This window comes from Penaeus japonicus, unplaced genomic scaffold (assembly GCF_977035675.1).
Source record: "Penaeus japonicus unplaced genomic scaffold, GWHDUDI00000001_assembly GWHDUDI00000029, whole genome shotgun sequence".
Taxonomy (NCBI): domain Eukaryota; kingdom Metazoa; phylum Arthropoda; class Malacostraca; order Decapoda; family Penaeidae; genus Penaeus; species Penaeus japonicus.
This window is the reverse complement of record NW_028234431.1, coordinates 21,567,989-21,585,488: the sequence shown is the minus strand read 5'-3', so window position 1 is coordinate 21,585,488 and position 17,500 is coordinate 21,567,989. Positions and strand designations below refer to the sequence as shown.

The following is a 17,500-nucleotide window of genomic DNA, read 5'->3' as shown; positions in this document are numbered from 1 at the left end:
ATGAAAACAATAGGTGTGAATATTTAATATATACCATTTAATAATAACAATGATAATAACAATAATAATGATCGCAATAATAACAACTAAATAACAATAAAAAAATAACAGCAATAATGAAAATAATGGTAATAATGAGAATACTAATTAATAATAATAACAATATGGTAATAATAATAATATTGATAATAGTAATAGCGATGGTGATGGTGATGATGATGATGATGATAATGATAATGATGGTGATTATGATATTGATGTTAATGATGACCATATTCGTAAAATCAAAATTGACTTTAATAAAACCTAATTTTATTGTAATTAAATCTTTGCAACATCAAAATACTGGTAGCTAATGCATGCCATTATGTGGCATTTATGTGCATTGCAATTCAGAAACGCTCCGGTCCAGATTTTTTCAATATTTGCAATTTATACTAAATTACGGGTTGCATAAAAGTGATGCAACATATGTAAATGGCAAAATCGGAATGGAATTGGATGCCATAGTTGGGTGTGTGATTAGTTTGCAACGGAGAATCAAATTGCAATTAACTCTATATTTTGGCTTCGATTAACGTTTGACTGTCGGGAATATGGGATCGAACTCTCTCTCCCATTCAATAATACAGGATCGAATTGCTTTCACAAACGGTAGTGTTTGACCTGTGTTCATGTATGATGAGAAACTATGGGGAGGGGGAGGTGGAGGGGGTGAAGAGGGAATGAGGAAGAGAGGAGGAGGAGGGAGGTGAGGAGAGGGTAGAGATGAAAGGAGGAATGAAAAGGGAGGGGAAGAGAATGGGAATGAGAAAAAAGGAAGGAACGATATGAGGTAAGAGAGAGAGAGAGAGAGAGAGAGAGAGAGAGAGAGAGAGAGAGAGAGAGAGAGAGAGAGAGAGAGAGAGAGAGAGAGAGAGAGAGAGAGAGAGAGAGAGAGAGAGAGAGAGAGAGAGAGAGAGAGAGAGGAGAGAGAGAGAGAGAGAGAGAGAGAGAAGAGAGAAGAGAGAAGAGAGAGAGAGAGAAGAGAGAAGAGAGAAGAGAGAGGAGAGAGAAGAGAGAAGAGAGAGAGAGAGGAGAGAGAGAGAGAGAGAGAGAGAGAGAGAGAGAGAGAGAGAGAGGAGAGAGAGAGAGAGAGAGAGAGAGAGAGAGAGAGAGAGAGAGAGAGAGGAGAGAGAGAGAGAGAGAGAGAGAGAGAGAGAGAGAGAGAGGAGAGAGAGAGAGAGAGAGAGAGAGAGAGAGAGAGAGAGAGAGAGAGAGAGAGAGAGAGAGAGAGAGAGAGAGAGAGAGAGAAAGAGAGAGAGAGAAAGAGAGAGACGAAGCTGACAATAGAGAAAAACGAGAAAGAAATAAAACAACAAAAAGGGCCAGGCCATATCAACAGAAGCGTTTACATCCAACCGCCACAAGAGACGGACATGCACACAACCAAGCAATTACACACGCGACCATGGATCGTATTCTATATTCCACGAAATGACGTCTTGGGCTCGTTCAATAGGCCTACATGAAGAAGCCTTGTTCTCCTTACGACCCGTTGTCTATTTTTTCATCAATATTGTTTTTGTTTAGAGTTGTCAATATTATTAATATCTATTATTTCAACTATTATTATCATCATCATTATATTTCTCGTCACCATTATCATTTTGGAATAATAGTGAAATAGTGAAGTTAAGAAAGATCATAATAATAATCAATATTATTACAATCATTATCTTTAACACAATCATCATAATCACAATGACAACAAAGATTACCTGTTACTGTGATTATCATCATTTTTAGAACAATCATCACCATTATCATCATCATCACCACCACTAACGATCAAACGTTCACCTCCAAACTCTCCACACAATCACTGCAAAACACTCGTTCTAAAATCCAATATTCCATTCTTTCGAAATACATTTTCCCCCAGTTTGTGATGTGTCCCATCTAACATACGGTTAATCGAATCATTATTTACTAATTTAATATCAAATACATGCATTTTACCCCTCGAAAAAAAGTTGAACTGAATGACATTCAACACAAATCATATACCATGGGTCCGGTATGAACTGTGCATTTTAATTAGACCATTCAAATTAAAAATGTATCTGATTCAGAGCTGCAAAACACAGAAATATACAAAAAAAGAGATATTGCATATTCGGTCTGATTTTCAAAAGCTCTTCAATATTTTACTTTACAGTTTTCTTTGTTTGTTTGTGTACGATTACATAATGATTCCTGTGTATCAGGTTATGATTAAATAAAATGAATACGTGTGTTCTTTTAAAATATTTGAGTGTAATTACTGACTATATTATAACTGAATCAATAAAAAAATCTCTCACCTTTTATCTTTGACCTTTTTAAAATATGAAGTGGCTTATTATTCATTATATAGATTAATTATGTGATAATAATTATACAGTTTCTGTGCAATAGTAAATATATAGTTTGTCTGAGATAGTAAATGTAGTTTATAGTTGTAGTTTTTGACAAAGCAATTGTGGATATTACTCTATGAATTTATTTGTAATATAGAGCAAAATCAATAAAATTATTGATGATGCTTCACAAATTTAGATGGATACTTATTACAGCAAATATTATGACAATTAATTTCAATTAACTTGCTAAAATACCTGCTAATTAGGATAATATGGTTTGCATAGTTGAGCTAATGATTATGTAAATCCTGCTGTTACTATCTAAAGCTACCACATTGTATCTGCATCATTTAACAGATTACATGTATTGAATGGCACTTATTTGCTGATATCAAAATGCTGGATGTCAAAAATATAATGCAGGTTATCTACTACAAGATCATTTACCAGAGGCAATCCTTGAGACTACTGACTAAGAAAAAAAAGGCTCCTTTTCAATACATATAATCTATTGGGTAAGTCTGAACCCTAACATTTTTATTTTCCACCTAATCTAACTGTTAATAGCATTCCTTTTATGGGATGAATGGTTTAATTAGCCTTCCATTTTGAGTAGACATTACAATAGAATGGTAGCAAGATAATAAGACTATTATCACTTTTATTAAAAGTTCTTCAGTTGGAGTCAAGATACCTAATATAAAAAATAAACAAACAAATAAGAGGCAGCAACAGCAATAATGCATAATTTGACAGAAAAGATTAATGAAACTGATGACCTTCCTATACTAACTTGAATCATAAAAAGCTCAAGAAAAAATAAGTATTTTTTTCATCCATTCCAAAAGCTGTTGTCACACCTAAATTGTCCTTTGGGATACATGAAAAAGTTCTAGTACTGAGAACAGAATTTAATTGGCATAAAACATGTACTATACTTTATATCACACCTTTTAGACATTTCTATCGTATACAAAAATGTAGGGTAAAATCTTACATTCTACCTCAATATTAAAATCAATATTTGCAGATCATGGACCATTTATGAATTGTTCACAATCATCATTTCCTTTTCTAATAGATAATATAGTTTTTTTTCTGTGACAGAAAATTACTCAAATGAAATCGCACACAAATATTATACTTTAGTCAACAGACTATTCCAAGAGAAATCACTTCCCTTACAAATGTATAATAATGAAAAATAAAAATTCATAACCACACAAACAAGAAATATCCAGCCATGAAAGAAAAAACACACCTTTATCTTTCATCACATTTTTATTTCTAATACTATAAAAATACTGCTATTTTGCTTTCTAGAATACTGGCAAGACTGCTTTGGTAAGCTTATCTGGAGGACAGAACCACCCCACCAAGTGTTAGAGTGAGCCTCAGGGGTAAGGAAACCCCGTACAATATTAGCTACAGCATAAGCCTTTATCACTGAGTCTATTGCATACAGATCCTTTAATATAGAATATGCAGTGCTGTCTACACTTGTGGGTGAAAGAAAAAAATCTAAGAATTGACTCAATGTTTAGATTTTTTACCCTCTTTCTTTTACATAGATAAGTGGGAGTTAAAAAGAGCTTTAAACAGTAGCTCTTTTTAAACTCTGTGAGTGAGCTTGCACACTAAAGTTAGCTATGAAGCTGTAATACGTGAGAGTAGGAGTGTAACAAGCGCATGTTGTCACACACAAAATTTACGCTTAATTACTTAATCTTTTACAACTGCAGCCCTTATGATAAATAAATATGAGAAAGGTGCAAACACACAAATTGAAAAAAAATCACACAAACACAAAACTCAAAAGATCTCTAACTTACAATTATCATTTCGTTTACAAATCACAATGTAAAACTTCACATTACAAAATGTTGCAACCATCTATCACTTAAGCCATTTCTGTTATTTAGAGATTCAGGGATGGTAGGACAACACCACTATCAAAACATTAAATATATACATTACATAAAGTGACAAACTAACCATATCTCCTCCCAACACAGAGACCAGACTTTAAATAATTTTCATCCATCTTTATCATTACATAAAAAGAAAAAAAGAAAAAGGAAATAACTAGTAAACAATAATAATAATAATAAAAGATGAATATCAAGTCAGTCACAATATTCTAAAGAGATTCAATGTTAACTATTTCAAAACTGGGCAGTGCAACCTAAATGTACAATCTATAATTGGTCTGTGTGGCGGGTGATCTGTATTGTCTAAGTGCTTTGAATTATGTGGTGCAAGTGTTAAATAAAAGGAAAAAAATGAATTATATAATACATACAAAACATTCATTACCTGTTGAGAGTTAACTGGGAAGAGGTATAATTCTCTTCACATTAACAAAAATATCAAACAAATGTACATATGGTCAACATAAGATTGGCACAAAATGAAAATATTACAAATTTTCATTACTCCTTTCCTACTCAAAGATCAGTTCTTACAGCAAAAAATATAATTTTTTGTAATGCTGGTATACTATGGAAATTCAGTATATCACTGCACAATACAGAACTTTTATCTAAGCTGCTATTAATGATACCAATCTTTGTCTTTGCAAACTACAAACTTTTTATGCATTGTTAACGCACAATCCTACACTTGTCTACACTCAAACCTTTCACTTTGAAAATTCCCTCCCCTCCCACACACACACAATCCTTAAAGCCCTCTAATGGGATCTCAAAATTAAGTATTCTTGAACATGACAACAGTCTGGGTATCCAAACTGATAAATAGTTAAGATAAATGATATACCTATCATTATACAATTTCAACTCAGTCATGAATTATGGCTAAATAAGAAACCTCAAAAGGTAATGAGTCACTGGTATTTCCAAATCACTACAAAGCCTCTGTATCATATTTAATAACTGAGCTTATAGTATTACTAATCTGCACTATGAAGTGATCCATCACAACCTAAAAATAAGTAACCATTTAAGTACTTCTAACAATATCTTCCTTACATTCAATGATGCTCACAATCTGCACCTGCAAAGCACCTATCATTTGTTAGTCAATGTTCTAAACACTTTCAATCAAACTTGTAAGAATGACCCCCTTTTTCACACATAAAAACTCAATGTTCACCATAATACAGAAAATTAATTGCTACCAACACTTCAATGTGATCTTCATGGATTGTGGATGGATATGTATACATAATATCTAGAGTTGGCATTACTATTCATGCATAAATGTTAAAAAAAAAAAAAAAAAATCAATTGACAAATATCTTGATTGCAGGCACTGACAATACAAAAGTTCAAACCCATTTTATATACAATGCATGCTTGGCTTCTTACATTTGCAAAATAATAACCATAATACAATTTTGCACCGATGCAATTATTGCCTTACTCAGATCATACTTTGAAATAGATTCTGTCCTTGCAATATGTGATGCGTCCTCACTCAATGCCCGCTGAAGGGAGACAAAATAAAGAGATAAATAAACAACCAAATAAGCAGAGTAACATGTCAATAAAGAAAGAATAATGCTTAAAATAATTAAAACAATAAAAATAAATAAGTAAAAAAATCAATAAATCATACACAACTTGCTTCTTTTATTCAACTCTCAAAATGCTCAACTGGGCATTTTCCATTACACAATTTCCATCTACTTCTATAACAAAAAAACACAACTTACCTCTTCCCATTTCTTGAATACGAGACAACTCAAAGACAGGAAATGACATGCTTTTTGCATGGTTCATGTCTTTTAGGAAATTCATTTACATTTCCTGCCAAGTCTTTTCTACTTTCTGTGTTACAAAATTCTGCTAACCACTTATGAGGACTAAAATAGCATCTAATGGCAGTTTACCACAATTTTAAAGTTTAAGTAATAATAATAATAATTAAAAAAAAAATAATAATAACACTAACAACAATGTTAATAATAATGACAATAATAGCAATAATAATAATAATCCCAATAATACACTGAAATACAACTTGATGTACAAAAAAGAAAGAAAGAAAGAATAAAAAATCAAGACCTTCAAACCCATGTAGATAAAACAACTTTCCACAGTGAGCATTTCCTTTTTCTTTGCTTTTACTGCAAACACACTCTTAGACAGGACTCATGACTACTGAGTGCCCAAGATGGTCAGTAGCTAATTTAGAGATTAATCACTTCAAAAACACAATGTGATTGGCTGTTACACCTGACCCACTTTTACTTTCACTTAATTTGCTTTTACTTTTTAAATTACAACACTCTTTGTAAGAAAAGATCTAAAGCCTCATCACAACGCAGAAGCAAAGCATCAAGTAAAACATAAATAAATAGATAATGTTTACATTAATAGACAGATATAGAAGACAGTTCACTTATACAGGAACCAAATTGTAGAAAATGGTGGATGTTCCTTTTGTTATTCTTTGGCAAAATCACCTGAATTTAACTTTCCTAAAACCCTTCCAAAAATCAAGTTGCAAACAAACAGAGACAGACAGAGAACTATAAAAACACACAATCTAACAATCATATGCTCATACAATCTTATTTCTCAATTACCTTCTACTTTAAGTCACTCATACTCACTTTCACACCCATATACACAAACTCTTCCTTCCTCACACTCATTCTCACACAATCATTAACACACATTCAGGTTATGAATACAACCCATATCTATTGCACCTATACAATCATTCCCCTCTTTGCTTAATTTTTTTTTTATACTTGAAAACACAGACAAAGCATATGACTAACCAATAAGTACAAGACCTATTCAAATCCCTGATGATAATTATTTACTACATTTAGTTTCATCAGGTCACTCACGATGTATGATTATGAACTTACTTTTTGCTTCTCAAGACCTACATGTAGATGCCCAAAGTTATATACAACAGTATCTTCAATGCCTATTATGGGTTAAAATGTTTTACATTTGATGTAGTGTCATTAGCCAGAAGTATATATCAAGATGATTAATAAGTAGATGTTGAGAGTAGAAAATGTAGATGTAGGCAAATTCTCTCATGATCTGGAGACAATTCAAACAATTGGATAGGAAGAAGCTGCCTTTTCTCACTTTTGTTTCTACAACTACAGTATGCTAGCTTTGATGAAAAGGAACTTTACACCTAAAGCTAATTTCAAACTTACATTTCATGTCCAAAAATGTAATTCATATATCAAAAATCCTTTCTAGAATTAAGGTACCTAAAAGCTGCATTAACTCATTGCAGATGGGTGTCATGCCATACACAACTGCTCTAGTTAGGCACAAAAGACAGGCGTCATTGTGTACATGAGGCAACATTGGAAACTATTCACTGGTGACATGTGCCCACAGTCATTAAGTATAATGACTGTTAATGAGCTAGTTTTAGAGCTACAGCCTTCCAAAGTCAGCCTTAACTGTGGTGCCAGGGGGCAAGGAGAAGACATTTTCCTCATCCATGTAATTTCTAGCCACTGCCAGCAGCATCAGAAATATCCCTGCATGATGGTCAGTTAGCTTGCTTGGCCATCTGTCCACAATGGGTTAATTATATTTTCAATCCTACACATAGAGTAAAACATTATCATTTGACTAATTTCTAGCTCCCCATTTCATATTCATGCAACATCATTCAGTAATATCATATTTCTCATCATCTTTGAAAACAGAAATTTCTATGAACTGAGTTCATTGTGACAAATGGATAAAAGGGTATAAATGAGACTGAATAGTTCCACAACACAAAGAGATGTAATTTACGCGTTTCGGGTTACCTTGTCTTCAGAACTACATGTAGTTCTGAAGACGGGGTAACCCGAAACGCGTAAATTACATCTCTTGTGTTGTGGAACTATTCAATCTCATTTATACCCTTTTAGAAATTTCTATGTATTCGCTTTTCACAGTAACTTAACTCAAGCTGAATGAGGAATCTTGCATACTGACAATTTACAACCAATAAGAGTAAACCATTACATTTCATTACTTTAGGTATTTTTTAATGGTATTCTCATGCACCACAGTACATTTTCAAGTAAAATAATCTCACACTGTAAGAATCTTTGGTAAGAGAAGAGGTACTATTAGGATAAAATAATATAAGTACCAACTGCAACACAACCTCTTTGATAATTATCATTAGAAAAATAGTTATGATAAAATAAACCATAATATAAAAACTGCAGCACAATAAGTTACTTTATAGAGTGAAAAAGGAACAGTAATCAAGCTAAGAATAATATCAAAACAAATATAAAAAAATAATATAATACAGAAATAATATAAATTTAGTAAAAACAAAAACATAAAAATGCAACTACAGCACATAAGTTATTTTATGTATAACCATGGTTCCTTTACTAGTAACAGCAGTCTGCAAATTCGATATATCTTTATTATGTGTCCTGTAAGATGAAAGGATGTTTTGTTCTAGCTTAGATTCTAAAAGCATTACAAAAGTTATATCATTCACCTTCTATTACTATGAACAGGGTAACACCTGTAAGTATCATCTTTGGAGGAGTTCACTCCCTCAAAACTTCCTGGAAAAATTTGTTCTTACACAATAAACCTGCTGTTTCTTGTGCTTTGCTTTTGTGCGACTAGAGTCTCTATAACTTGTGCTAGAGAAGACAGATTCCAAAAGTGGTTATACACAGAACATGGTTAAGTACAGCAGAATGAAGCTGTTAATATCATCCTGTACAATACTGCACACCTGTTGTTAATAAGGCAATGTAATGGAAGGAACATTCTATCACCGGGAGCAGCAATCGCTAAGAGGAAGCGTTAACTGAGTTATCATCAGGTAGTTGTTTCTACACCCAGACAAGGCGGTGCTCGGAGTCGTTCAGGTTTCTCGCTGTGTGGCCGCGGTTTGGGAGCGAGGAGAAGCGGCGGTCGTCAAGAGAGGAGGAGGAGGAGGATGATGGATCACCCACCACCGTTAGGCTGCCAAAGAGGGACATGCACACATGGTCAGGCTTCAAAACACTAATCATACACATTACTCCCAAAAGTACCTTTAATGTGAACTCCTTTGTGCATGATGCCCCTCAGACATTTTGTATGTCTGCTGTCTCTTACACCTGAGGTTGTGTGCTGCCCAATTACTAAAAAATGAATGAAATATCCCACCACATAATCTGGAGCTGAAATGATAGCACAAGAAAAAAAGAAAAAAAAAAGAAACCAGTAGTGTGTATTGAAGACACAGGAGGAAAAATGTGCAACAAGGAAACTAAATTACAGAGCAGTGATCAAAACAATAACATTTCTAGGAAATAAAGAATCCATCAACCATTACAGAACTGAAAACTAGCCATATACATATATACATTATTAAACTAATATACAATAAAAGACCTGTCATATATATAATACTCATAGTTTCATGAGACTGCTATATCAAGATAATTCTTATGCACAGTGTATTATATATCCATATATTTCCAAATATTTGCTATTATCCTTATTACAAAGAAATTAGTTAGTGCATCAAGATATAAGGGCTTCTATTGTCATGTTTGATGTATATTTCTACAAGGGTAGATATTGATAGACAATCAGGAAGTATAAAATGGAGAAAACGAGTAAGAGAAGATAAGGGGGGACACATTTCATAAGACTAGTTCACTTACTAGTGGAGAGAGCATGAATAAGATATGTAAACTTGGCTGATGTTATGAATGCAATAGGTAAAAAAGAAGAAAGCTTTAGTCATGTCTAAAATTGGTCAACAAAGGGGTTAAGTATTAGAAAAATGATTCAAAGTTAATGAATAAAACCCTATTTTGTGTATGGTACTCATCACTGGCCTTTTCCTAAATCACAGAAAATAGGAGATACCCAAGAATATTAAATAACTTTGCAATACACTGAATAAGAAATGAGACAGAATAAACAAACCAAATGAAGTGCTTTAGAGAGTCCATCAAATCCAAGATGCTTCATTTTCCCAACCCCTAGTCCCTTCCATGATGCAAGGTTGGTCCCCTTAAACTGGTGCCAAAATACCTAGAATACTCTTATGGTCTACATACAAGGTAAAGAGAAGATGAAAACAATAACCTAAAAGGATGAAAACCTACACCAATATATATGGATAATAAGTGAAAATAAGAAACTTTATGGATGAAAAATGGGGAAACAACCATGTATAGGAAAAAGAACAAAAACAAATAGAAACACTCTATCTTACCTAAGAGGTTGTGAACTGCCATTCACTTCCACTGGTTGTGCCTGCAGTCTGCCATCCCTTACCGAAGAGGGAGCCTTGTTATTGTTATTGTTCAGAGCAGCATCCATACCCTTCCCATCAACAATGCTCTGACCCGCAGTGCTGTCGCCGTCATCGGTGCTGCAGGAGCCCCCTGCAATATTCTGGTTGTCATCCCGCAGTTTGTCGCCGAAGTAGACCTCAGGGGGGATGTGCCAGATGGTAGTCCTATTGTGGTCTTCGGAGGTGGTGAGGGAGCTATGGCCATCGCTCTTTGTACTCCTGCTGGTGTTGCTCCCACTTGCCATACCAGACGCAGACTTCTTTGGTTCCAAATTGAGCTTCAATATACCTAAAAAGATGGTGCATGTAACAAGAAGGGTGTCAAAGTTACATAAGAGATGGGAGGATATGTGCATTTATGTTCAGTAATGTAAATAGTTTTTGAGATATATCAAAGTTCAATCCATTAACCCACCAATCCGGGATTCTTTCTATTATTTAGGTCCAAAATGCATTCGAATTAAAATAAAAGCCTAATGAACACTTGGCACAATACTGTGCCGCCCGGCAACTGGGCTTTTGAATGCGCGGTACACATGCTGTACCACCCGTCCTGTGTGGGTTAATTCTACATTTTTGGCATAAATTTAAAGTATTCAGACGTACATATATAGCTAAACTTTAAATCTTCAGTGACATCAAAGGCTATCTGAATGTGTATACAAGTTTGTTTTTTTCTGAAGTAGTTATTTTTATGTGATACATACTATATTATTATTCTAAAAGATCTTGGGGTAATCATTCTATACCTGGCTTAATTAATGCAACATGGTTGCTTCCATAAGGCACTTAAAAACATTTACATTTTCTGTTGTAGTCAACTCTTATGGATACTGATGATCTAAGAAATATACTACTTGGCTTCATATCTTCAGATAAAAAAAATAAATAAATAAAAAAATAAAGTTCATGCATCAACATGATTTAGATTTATGAAATAAACTTAAGGGCTCAATTTCAACCAATATAACAACAAACTTTATCTAGTCTCATATAGAATAACTGCAACACCAAATATAAAAATGAAGTAACCTAATGTCAAAATGGGAACTAAAACTCTTTTTCCTCATTAACTAAATTCTTTATGAATCAAATAATATTTTGCATATATCAAAACACAAGTTATCATATAAATATAAAAATCCTTTGAGTTTTTATTGGAATTATACCATTACCCAAATTGGGACTTTATTCTCAAAAGAACATCACACTGTCAAAAGTGCTAAAGTAGTGCTATTCTTATACTTCATACATAGCATTTCTCCTCAGCCCATTCACGACAAAAGACATAATATCACATCATAGGAATATTTCTGTCATGAAGATTTATGTCCTATGATGTCATGGACTTTCATTATGTGTACAAGTTGTATATAGTTCCATTAGTATACACACGTAAAAACACACACACACACTATATATATAAAAAAACTCTTTGTTACCCCTCAGAATAGGATGGGTAAAAATCAGTCTGAGATGTTCAACGCAGCCTCACGGCTTGATAAATCTCTCAGCTGGTACCTGTGCACTCTTGCTATATTGCTAGCAGGAGCAGAATTAGGCAAATATATGACCCACAGTGGGGGGGAGGGGGGTAAGAATAGGTCTTCACCATTAATTAATCATCCTGCAAACTTCAAAAGAGCCATTTCAATTCTAAGTCAGCATCAGGAGCCCAAATGTGAAAGTTCTTGTTAGCAGTACCTCGCTAAATTCAGCATTGTGAACTTCTACGTTTATGAACAATGACAAAATTAATTGAATAAATAACAATATGACATAGCTGATCAAAAATGATGCAAATGGTAATAAAATAACATGAACCTCATCTGGCCTATAGGGAACAAATAATACTGTAGTGGTCCATATGACCTCTACATTAGCCACTTGATCTCAATGCCTTGTTAGAAACTAACACACAAGGTGTTGAGTCTGCAGCAGCCACAGCCATCATCACATACAACATGTGGTATGTCTACAGTTTCCATGGCCTATTATTTGGTGCTCCTCTTACAAGATTAGCTGTCCTTCAGCTGGAAACACAACTCCGAGAAACAAAGGAATACTATCAAGACAAACTCTAAGAGGAAGATACCAGTGACAGATGATTATATGCAAGGTGGGCATTAGTAACAGAATATGCTAAGCAAAGCTTTGAATAGTTTTTTCTAAATTTCATAAGTTGATTTAATTTAAGAATATATAATGCAAATACCCAAGAAGCAATTTATAAGTTTAACCCGTTAATGTCAAGTATCACATCAAGTGGTAGCAGTACCTGCCATTGAGGACAGAATATTTTGTCATGGCTTAGCATATGGCCGCCGTGCTGGGTGATTGGGTGTACAGCAATTGGAAGCTGCCAAAGCAGGCGAATAGCCCAAGGCATTAGGCTTATGTGCTTGTAATGCCCTGGCTTTTAGACCATTTGGAGCCAATACTGCCAAATTCACAATGGGTTAAGGTCTCTTTTTAAGTTGCTATTTCGTAACTGTCACAGTCTGCTATGACTTTTAAATTGTTTAAATTGGGGGAGAAAAGGTGTTGAATATACTTTGGAATTTGCATTTTCTCTTATAAATAAATTGTTGGCTTGAATAATAAATAAAGGTATTTTTTCTCTCCCCCTCTCTCTTATTTCAGGAATACCAAATCAAGACCCAGAGAATGCATTCTCATTTATGAGTGTGCTGTCCCAATAGGAAAATTCTACCTTGTTTCTCATTGTGGCTCAGGGTCTTTAACCCATTCAAGCCGGATGATGTGCTAACACGATTCGAGGTTTTTGTGTCAGATGCCAGTGATAAGATATTTGGCCAAGGCTGGCGCTCAGGGTGAGCGAGCGGAGAGCCCAGGCTTGTGGCTAGTGCGGTCGAGAATCCCGAGGCATTAGGCCAATGTGTTCAAAAACCCCGGCATTGTGACCATTTGAAATCGCCACAGCGTGAATGGGTTAAACTCTTCATTTTTTGCCATGATGGCAAAAGGTATGTGCTGGGTCAACTAAGACAGTGATCAGTTCAATTCAGTTCAGACAGATTTGCGAAGACATAGCTTCGCCTGGGCTATATGCACAAGGCGGCCCGGCCTCTGCTAGCTATGAGTGCTGACTCATCTTATCTAATCTTATCTAATCATCATCGCTGAATTCAATTCAGTTCAGTTCAGAGAGATTTTGCGAAGACGTCGCTTCGCCCGGGTTGTGTGGATGGGGTAGCCCGATTTCTATTGGCTTTAAGTGCTGACTCATCTGATCATCATAACTGAACTTTTACCGTGGCGGTCGGATTGCCTGTAGGCGCTCCAGTTGCCAGGGGGCAAGTGACAGGCATAGCCGTCTAACCAGCCCGACGGCTGTCATCTCTGGGCCCTGCCTGAGGAAGCGAGTGTGCTCGCATTCCATCAGGTGATCAAGTTTGATGTTATGAGAGTCTTAAGCTTCTTTCAATGAATTCCTGGCTTGTGTGATGCAGCCAGTTTGCTATAGGCAACAAATTATATCTTCTGGTGACTAATTGTCTCCATATATCCTCTGAAATTGCCAGAGTAAGAGAGAGACAGTGTCTAAGATAATTTTTCACATTTAACAATGGCTGCAGTTTATTCATCCAATGGTGACAAGCAGGAGCCACGCAGGCCACCAGGGATACAAATGAGCTACATGACCTGACCTGGCCACGCTACAACATATGATGAATCCTTTTATACATGCATATTCATTTTAACAAGCATAACACCTTGTCAGGTTTATTTAATCATCAGCAGAAAATTTTTCACACAAGACCAATCAGATCACAGGGATGTTAACAGTGAAGTTGGTATAGCAGTGCAGTGTGTGTTTACAGTCTGCTGAGCAAGTCAGTAAAGAAGGGGTTAAAACATATCAACAGATTAGCAACAGAAAAGCACTTGCTTTGCACTCTCAAATTAATATTCATCTAATATCAACCATGCACTTCTCCTGCACCTATAACATGAACATGCTTATCTAGTATACAATTAAAACTTTTTCAAGACAAGTACAAGCAAAGTAGTCATAAGAACAAAAGGGGATGTGGGACAAAATAACAAAGGAATGCTTTGAAATGGCAGTTCTCCCTTCTTTCCTCTCACCTCTACAACACCCATCTTCCTTTCCTTTGGGAGGTAAACCTGTAGCATACCTGTCTGGAATATGGAGATGCATGGCAGTTGGTATATGACAACTATTGTATTAGGGGAGTTTTCCATTTATTGGCACTTACTGTTTTTGATATTAAAGGATCTAAGAGATCATATTTGAGATGTTTGTGCTTTCTAAATTAACTTTTTTTTTGGAACAGTAATAAAACTTCACAATATCACTTGTTCTTTAAAAACACAAACACACACACACACACACACACACACACACACACACACACACACACACACACACACACACACACACACACACACACACACACACACACACACACACACACACACACCCTACAAATTGCTATTATTTGCAGCAATGCCAATGCAATCATCAGCATCACAGTTATTATCAATGACACTATACCTAAATATCATTATTATTGAAAATGAGACTATAGCTTATGACGTAAGGGGAAGATAAAAATAGATGGAAGATATACAAGGTGTATACAATTTTTAACCTTTGAAAGAGGGCATAACATCCTTCAGATGAACTGGCTTGTAGTCCTTACATCCATTTTGCATTCATACTGAGAGAGGAAATATGGAGTACATGTCATACTGTAGCACTAGTACTGAACCAGTAATCGTCCAGTTTCTATAATCCCTTTAACCCATTCACGCTGGGGTGGTTCTGGCTTTGCACCTCATATCTCGTGCCCGGCGTCTGACGTCAAAACCACAAAACGTGTCAGCACGTCAACCGGTGCGAATGGGTTAAATGATCATACCATACAAATCAGGAACTGTGGACACGACCTAAATGGCCAAACACACGAGAAAATTCAAGAAAACACCAAATGGCCTTCTCCTCCATGAAGCCTATCCCTGTTACTTTTTTTCTTGTTAAAATGTCTAACACTTCCAAAATTATATAAAAATATAATGTGGTTGAAACAAGTAGATTTCAGACAGGAAATCCAGACAGAAAGAAAATGAAGCACATTGTAGAGAAATCAAAAGTCTCTTTTAGATTAGGATGCAATCCCAGATGTGTACTACATCAAAACGAGGAGACAGATTACTTAAACCTTACAAACGGGTGTCATGACACACACTATGGCTCCGATTAGACCTAAAAAATGGTTGTAAATGCGTACATGACACTATAGCAAAACTGCTCAGCCATAAAGTATTAAGACCATAACAGTGCTAGTTTCAGAGTTGCTGCTTTCCAAAGTCAGCCTAAACCCTTGTTTTGTGATACATTTAAGGGAAAATATTTGTTAGGCAAGTCTGCACTGCTGTGGAGAAAACATTCCCCATCCCCATCCGCAATGGGTTAATGGCAATTCCAGCCCCAGCTCAGGCCTCAACCCCACAGGTCATGCAAGACTTGATGCCAAAAATGAATGTTTATGGAAAATGCTGCAAATTTGCTACATAACATACATGTTGCAACAGCAGAGAGGAGATTCTTACTTCTATTTAGGAAATGCAGTCTATCTTTTCTGCATATATTTGACAGACAAGTCATTTTGTTTATCCTGGTGAATACTGATGGGAAATATAAAATTTATGTCTGACAGACAGCCTGCAATGTCAATAAAGGGTGAGATGCTACAGTATATATACATTTGTAGATATTTGTTCTATAAGTGAGTACACATTGTGTTCTATAAGTGAGTACACATTGAAGTGCAATTCATACCTGATATTTAAATAATAATTTATAAAATGTGGATATTCATTTGATTCACTGCTGAGGAAAGCTTACAAATCCATTTTCCATGATCATAAAGCGATTAACTGATTATTGCTACTGCCAGAACTTATGTTGCTACTGATTTCTATTTTAGTATTAGTACAACTTCTACTATTAAAGTAATTAATTCCAACACCAATTTAGCTCCCTCTGTACATAAATTTTAAATGAAACATACACCAAATACTTATGACATAAGCAGCTACCACTCTATGCATCTCTGATTAAGACAAAGTAAGAAAAAAATAAAAATAAAATAAAATAAAATGCACAAAAAACATGTCACAACTAATATTTACTAAACACAATTCCCCTAAAAACAGCCTTTGCTACAATGACATAACATTGCTAATACTCACTCTCACTCCTCATCAAGGACTTCAGCGAGGTTATGAGTTCCTTGGCACGGGTTGCCAGGAACTCTGAGGTGTGTGACTTCCCAGGTGAACCCCCCTTATCCTGACTCCCGGATGTTGTGGCCTCACTGTGGTTGGAGCGCTGGACTTCGCTGGCGACACAGTATGTGCTGGCTGCACGACTCACTCTGCGAATGGTTTATGGTGGGATGTTAGGATGGATAAATATTTGTATGCAAGTGTATATTTCTTAATCACTCTCATGTTATTCCTGAAGGCTCTCCTGTTTGGGAACAAGGTGTTGCCATTGCTAGACTTTTTGATTTTTGCAGTAATACCCTTGCCTGATTGGATTCTCTTCCTAATATCAACCATGGTCTAGCTTGGAAACGTGTGTGTGCTACAAAATCAAGGATATCTCAGAGAAGAAAAATAACACTTATTTCTAATCACATAATTTTGCCAGGCTGCCTGTATCTTAACTCTCCCTTGTAAAAAACTCCATTTCTACTGGCAGCTGAGGAACACAGAATCTCTGGCAAGTTAATGTATAATCTATCATAATTCATGAAAGGACACACAAAATGAAGAAATTTCTTAAAATTACA

General features: G+C 35.3%; 1 protein-coding gene across 1 annotated transcript in view; it reads right to left on the bottom strand.

The window, feature by feature from the left end:
* Nucleotides 1-3,646: 3,646 nt before the first annotated feature.
* LOC122268098 (uncharacterized) overlaps nucleotides 3,647-17,500 on the bottom strand; it is a 52,152-nt gene continuing 38,298 nt past the window's right edge. The window contains exons 7-10 of the mRNA XM_086554041.1: nucleotides 16,896-17,080; nucleotides 14,766-14,819; nucleotides 10,572-10,941; nucleotides 3,647-9,322 (exon numbers count right to left, since the gene is read on the bottom strand). Of these exons, the coding sequence (XP_086410167.1) occupies nucleotides 9,190-9,322; nucleotides 10,572-10,941; nucleotides 14,766-14,819; nucleotides 16,896-17,080 (742 nt within the window). The 3' untranslated portion in view covers nucleotides 3,647-9,189. The remainder of the gene's footprint in view (nucleotides 9,323-10,571; nucleotides 10,942-14,765; nucleotides 14,820-16,895; nucleotides 17,081-17,500) is intronic.